At 60.8% G+C, this 7,031-nt stretch overlaps 1 protein-coding gene across 1 annotated transcript; it reads right to left on the bottom strand.

Annotated features, from left to right (window-relative positions):
- Positions 1–3,985: 3,985 nt before the first annotated feature.
- LOC133222207 (neurexin-2-like) lies at positions 3,986–6,810 on the bottom strand (the record flags this gene model as incomplete). The annotated part of the gene is made up of 2 exons (XM_061371708.1): positions 3,986–4,030; positions 6,509–6,810. Coding segments are annotated over 2 exons (347 nt in total), but the record flags the coding sequence as incomplete, so codon positions are not given.
- Between the last annotated feature and the right edge of the window lie 221 nt (positions 6,811–7,031).

The raw sequence follows: 7,031 nt of genomic DNA, 5'->3' as shown, positions 1-7,031 counted from the left end.
ATTGACAATGGGGGCATGGGGGGTAATGGGGACATGGGGGGCATGGGGGCAATGGGGGGCAATGGGGACATGAGGGACAATGGGGACATGGGGGACAATGGGGACATGGGGGGCAATGGGGACATGGGGGGCATGGGGGCAATGGGAGATGTGGGGACATGGGGGCAATGGGGGAGATTGAGGACATGAGGATGGGGGGGACATGGGGGTCAACGGAAGACATGGGGGCAATGGGGGACACGGAGATGTGGAGGACATGGGGGAGGCAATGGACGAGATAGGGGACAATGCAGACAAGGTGGCACAAGGGGACGATGGGGACAGGGAGACAATGGGGTGGCCCCAAGGGACCGAGGGGCAGGGGGGTGGGGGGGACAATGGGGACAAGGGGATGGGGGGGGGGTTAGTATCGGGTTTTGGGGTCCTCAGAACCAAGCTCAGACGATCAATGGGTGTTAGTGGGGGCAGGGCGTGCAGGGCGCGTGCAATGGGGGTGCGAGGGCATGAGTGGGGGTGCAAGGCGCGTGCAGGGGCACAGGGACAGGGGGAGCACCAGGGCCCTGCCATGGATGGGGCAGCCCCGTGTGCGGCTTGCACACGCGTGTGAACATGAGCACACGTGAGCACACGCATGTACGCGTGTGTGAGCATGTACATGAGTGCACACAGGTGTGAACACACAGGAACACGTGTGCGTGATACACACATACACGCGTGTGAGTATGCACGTGAGTGCACACACGTGTGAGCACACATGAACACGTGTGTGTGAACACACATGAACACACGTGTGTGTGAACACACGTATACACGCGTGTGAGCACACGCACACATACACGTGTGTGAGCATGCACGAGTGCACATGTGTGAGCACACATGAACACACGTGTGCGTGAACACACACATGTACACACGTATAAGCACACACACACATGCACACACGTGTGAGCACACACATACACACACACCCCCCCTTGCATGGGTACCTGCACACACAAGCTTGCACCCTTGCACGCATGAACACGCGTGCACACGCACACACTCCATGGACCTCTCACCATTACACACCAGTGCTCACCCCTTGCACCAGTCCTACCCCCTGCACCAGTGCACACGCGTGCACACACACACACTCCATGGACCTCTCACCATTACACACCAGTGCTCACCCCTGCACCAGTGCACACGCGTGCACACACACACACTCCATGGACCTCTCACCATTACACACCAGTGCTCACCCCCTGCACCAGTGCACACGCGTGCACACACACACACTCCATGGACCTCTCACCATTACACACCAGTGCTCACCCCTGCACCAGTGCACACGCGTGCACACACACACACACTCCATGGACCTCTCACCATTACACACCAGTGCACCCCCCTGCACCAGTGCACACGCGTGCACACACACACACACTCCATGGACCTCTCACCATTACACACCAGTGCTCACCCCCTGCACCAGTGCACACGCGTGCACACACACACACTCCATGGACCTCTCACCATTACACACCAGTGCTCACCCCCTGCACCAGTGCACACGCGTGCACACACACACACTCCATGGACCTCTCACCATTACACACCAGTGCTCACCCCTGCACCAGTGCACACGCATGCACACGCACACACTCCATGGACCTCTCACCATTACACACCAGTGCTCACCCCCTGCACCAGTGCACACGCGTGCACACACACACACTCCATGGACCTCTCACCATTACACACCAGTGCTCACCCCCTGCACCAGTGCACACGCATGCACACGCACACACTCCATGGACCTCTCACCATTACACACCAGTGCTCACCCCCTGCACCAGTGCACACGCGTGCACACACACACACACACTCCATGGACCTCTCACCATTACACACCAGTGCACCCCCCTGCACCAGTGCACACGCGTGCACACACACACACATTGCATGGACCTCTCACCATTACACACCAGTGCTCACCCCCCCTGCACCAGTGCACACGCGTGCACACGCACACACTCCATGGACCTCTCACCATTACACACCAGTGCTCACCCCCTGCACCAGTGCACACGCGTGCACACACACATTGCATGGACCTCTCACCATTACACACCAGTGCTCACCCCCTGCACCAGTGCACACGCGTGCACACACACACACATTGCATGGACCTCTCTCCATTACACACCAGTGCTCACCCCTTGCACCAGTGCACACGCGTGCACACACACACACACTCCATGGACCTCTCACCATTACACACCAGTTCACCCCCCCTGCACCAGTGCACGCTCCTGCATCCCCCCTTCCCTTGCACTTTGCGCACCCACCCTCAATGGTTCAGGCCCTGGTGCTCCGCCAGCAGCACCCATGGGTGGGGGGGTGAGGGAGGGGACACGGAGATGGGGAGGGGGCAAGGAAGGCCTCGGGGGGGGGAGGGGTCACAGTGTTAGTGAGCCATGCGGGGGGAGGGGCGTGCAAGGGGCGTGCAAGGGCTCCGTGCAGGCAGCGGGGGGGGGGGGGGAGGGGAGATGGGGGAAGGGGGTCCCACTGCCTGCGGGGGGGGGGGGAGGGGGGAAGCTGCCCACGGTTTGTCCTGAAAACGCCGTTTCTGTCCTCATTTGGGGGAGGGGCCACCCGGAAACCTGCCTCCACCCCCCCCACATGGTGACTCCCCCTCCCCCACCCCGAGTTGGGTTTTGGGATGAAAACGCCCCCAAAAAGTGGGGTTGGGGCCTCAGGTCAATCCCCACCCCCCAATCAATTTGGGGTGAAATCGGCTGGGTTTGGGTCTGCCTAGCTCGAGCCTGGCTGCCTACAAAGGAGGGAGGGAGGTCAGATGGACCAAAACCCAAAGAAAATGCCCCAAAATGAGGCTTTAAGACCCCCCCCCCATTAAGCAGCAGAGCCACCCCCTGCGGGGCAGGGTTTGGGTGGGAAATGGGTGGTTTTGGGGTCAGGGAGGCAGGGCTTAGAAAATTGCCCAAAATCGCAAGAATTCACCCTAAAAGGAGGGGGTTGGGACCCCACCATCAGCTCCCTGACCCAAAATGGGCTTATTTGGGGGGGAAAACGACTTGTTTTAGCATCGGGGTGCTGAGGAATGAGGGTGATGCCCTGACTGCAGTGGGAGGTATCAAATGGCCCCAAATCCCAAGAATTCAACCCAAAACGAGGGCAGGGGGTGAGGGTGGGGACCGACGTCACCCTCCCGAGGAAAAGCATCCCCTGCTGACCCAAAACGGGCTCATTTTGGGGGGGAAGTGACCGTTTTTAGCATCGGGGAGCTGAGCTCTGGTGGCGACGCCTTTAACGCAGTGGCGGGATCAAATTGCCCAAAATCCCACGAATTCACCCCAAAACTGGGGGGGGTGGGGGTCACCTGACACCCCCCTCTCCACACTCACCCCTCCCCCCTCCATTGAGGCTATTTTGAGGGGGGGAGAGCGGCTGCTTTGGCATTGGGGACCCATGGGGTGTTGTTGTTGGGGGGGGTCGGGGGTCACCCCCTTATGGCAGGAATGGGGGCCCGGAGGGGGCGGGGTTTGGGGTGGGGGGGGTCACCTGACACCCCCTCTCTCCACACTCACCCCTCCCCTCCGTTGAGGCTATTTGGGGGGGGGGAGAGCAGCTGCTTTGGCATTGGGGACCCATGGGGTGTTGGTGGTGTTGTTGTTGGGGGGGGTCGGGGGTCACCCCCTTATGGCAGGAATGGGGGCCCGGAGGGGGCGGGGTTTGGGGGTGGGGGGGGGTCACCTGACACCCCCCTCTCCACACTCACCCCTCCCCCCTCCATTGAGGCTATTTGGGGGGGGAGAGCGGCTGCTTTGGCATTGGGGACCCATGGGGTGTTGTTGTTGGGGGGGGTCGGGGTCACCCCCTTATGGCAGGAATGGGGGCCCGGAGGGGGCGGGGTTTGGGGGTGTGGGGGGGGGTGTGGGGGGGCCGAGGCGAAGCCAAGGGGGAACAAGAGAGTGATAACTACCAGGTAATGCAGTTTGTTTACCATAGCGTGTCCGATCCCTGCGTGCTGGCGCCGGGGGAGCGGGGGACAAAACACAGCAGACAGTGACTTCTCCCGCAGCTTCGGGGGGGTCGGGGGGGGTTCGGGGGGGTTTGGGGGGGGTTTGGGGGGGTTTGGGGGGGTTTTGGGGGTGTTGGTTTATTCCGAGGGGGAGGGGCCCCCCCAGGATTAGTTGGGGGCACGTGGTTAGTGGGGGGGGGCCCCGGAGGCGGGAAGCGTGTTAGTGGCACGCGCACACACAGGGGGGGGAGGGGGGGGTGGGGGGGGGCGTTGCACAAGGAGGGAAAAGGGGGGGGGGCGTTGTACGGGGGGGGGTGCACGAGGGGGCTGCGCCCACCTTGGGGGAGGGCAGCGGAGGTGTTAGAGGGGGGCATGGACACCCCCCGGGGAGCCCAGCACCCCGTGTCCCAGGGCTCCCAGTTGGGTACTGGGCCGAGGAACCAGTGCTGCCAGTGCTTCCAGTGCTTCCAGTTCGGTACTGGACCAAGGAACCAGTGTTCCCAGTGTTCCCAGTTGGGTCTTGGGCCAAGGAACCAGTGTTCCCATTGCTCCCAATGCTCCCAGTTGGGTTCTAGACCAAGGAACCAGTGCTCCCATTGCTTCCAGTGCTTCCAGTTGGGTACTGGACCAAGGTACCACTGCTCCCATTGCTCCCAGTGCTTCCAGTTGGGTACTAGACCAAGGAACCAGTGCTCCCAGTGTTCCCAGTTGGGTCCTGGGCCAAGGAACCACTGCTCCCAGTGCTCCCAGTGTTCCCAGTTGGGTGCTGGACGAAGGAACCACTGCTCCCATTGCTCCCAGTGCTTCCAGTTGAGTTGTTGACCAAGGAACCAGAGCTCCCAGTTGGGTACCAGACCAAGGCACCAGTTTTCCCAATGCTCCCAGCTGGGTGTTTGACCAACAAGTTCAGTGCTTCCCAGCTGGGGAGTAGCCCCCAGTGTCCAACACCTCCAGTTGGGTACTGGACCAAGGCAACCAGTGCTCCCAGTAGTCCCAGTTAGGTAGTTAACCGACACACACAGTGCTCCCAGTTCTGGAGCAGACCCTGGTGTCCATCACCACCAGTTGGGTAATGGACCAAGGTGCCCAATGCTCCCAGTGCTCCCAGTTGGGGAGCTGCTCAAGACACCCAGCTCCCCCAGTTGGGTGGTCAAACAGCATGCCTGGTGCTCCCAGTTGGGCAGTTGAGCAAGGTCAGGTGGTTGGCCATCATGTCCAATGCTTCCAGTGCTCCCAGTTGGGGAGATCACCAAGGCACCCATTGCCCTCAGCTGGGCACTTGACCATCATACCCAGTCCTCCCAGTTGGGCAGTTGACCAAGGCTGGGTGATTGACCAAGGCACCCATTGGCCTCAGCTGGGGAGCTGTCCAAGGTTGAGTGCTTGACCAAGACACCCAGTGCTTCCAGTTGAGTACTGGACCAAGACACCCATTGTCTTCAGTTGGGTGCTTGACCAAGGCACCCAGTTCTTCCAGTTGAGTACTGGACCAAGACACCCATTGTCTTCAGTTCGGTGCTTAACCAGGGCACCCATTGTCCTCAGTTGGGTGCTTAACCAGGGCACCCATTGTCCTCAGTTGGGTGCTTACCTAAGTCACTCACTGTACTCAGTGGGGTGCTTGACCAAAGCACCCCTTGCTCCCAGTTGAGTACTGGACCAAGGCACCATTGCTCCCAGCTGGGGAGATCACCCAGACACCCACTGGCTTCAGTTGGGGAGCTGCCCAGGGCTGGGTGCTTGACCAAGGCACCCATTGCCTTCAGTTGGGGAGCTGTCCAAGGTTGGGTGCTTGACCAAGACACCCATTGCTCCCAGTTGAGCGCTTGACCAAGACACCCATTGCTCCCAGTTGAGTGCTTGACCAAGACACCCATTGCTCCCAGTTGGATGCCTGACCAAGATACCCATTGCTCCCAGTTTGTTGCTTGACCAAGACACCCATTGCCCCCAGTTGGATGCCTGACCAAGACACCCATTGCTCCCAGTTGGATGCCTGACCAAGACACCCATTGCCCCCAGTTGGATGCCTGACCAAGACACCCATTGCTCCCAGTTGGGTTCTCGACCAAGACACCCATTGCTCCCAGTTGGGTGCTTGCCCAAGACACCCATTGCCCCCAGTTTGCTGCCTGACCAAGACACCCATTGCCCCCAGTTGGGTTCTTGACAAAGACACCCATCGCCCCCAGTTGGGTGCTTAACCAAGACACCCATTGCTCCCAGTTTGCTGCCTGACCAAGACACCCATCGCCCCCAGTTGGGTGCCTAACCAAGACACCCATTGCTCCCAGTTGGGTTCTCGACCAAGACACCCATTGCTCCCAGTTGGATGCCTGACCAAGACACCCATTGCTCCCAGTTTGCTGCCTGACCAAGACACCCATTACTCCCAGTTGGGTGCTTGCCCAAGACACCCATTACTCCCACTTGAACCCTTGTCCACCGCCACCCCCCGGTGCCCGCCGGCGCCCCGGCCCGTACCTGCCGCAGGTTGCGGGTGACGCGGATGTCGTGCCAGTCGTTGTCATTGAACTTGCCATTGACGGGCTCCACCAGCGCCTCGAAGGCGCCCGAGCCCAGGTTGATGACGAGCCAGACGGCGCCGCTCTTGAGCGAGAGGTTGACGTAGTCGGCCGCCTTGCCCGTGTGCAGCAGCAGCCCGTTGCGCTGCGCCGTGCGGAACGACAGCGTCAGCTCGTCCGTGCTGCTCTGGATGGGGTTGTGCGAGAGGTCGTAGCAGAAGAACTCGTTGCCCTTGAAGGTGGCCACGTACTCGTCCCGGCCTGCAGGGACCCCGGCGGTGCGGTGTCAGTGGGGGGGACGGGGGGGGGGACGGGGGGTTGTGATGGGGATGGGAACAGGGCCTTGGATGGGGACTCTGTGGTGGGTGTTGCACCGGGGTTGTCATGGGGAGCACAGGGGTTGTGGTGGGAGCAAGGGATTGTGATGGGGGATTGGAACGGGACCTTCAATGGGGACTTTGTGTTGGGTCTTGCACTTGGGA

This window comes from Neopsephotus bourkii, unplaced genomic scaffold (genome assembly GCF_033783945.1).
Source record: "Neopsephotus bourkii isolate Nb327-2 ecotype Australia unplaced genomic scaffold, CSIRO-AGI_Nbou_v1 NB_1575, whole genome shotgun sequence".
NCBI classification, from domain to species: domain Eukaryota; kingdom Metazoa; phylum Chordata; class Aves; order Psittaciformes; family Psittacidae; genus Neopsephotus; species Neopsephotus bourkii.
This window is presented reverse-complemented; position numbering and strand designations above follow the sequence as displayed.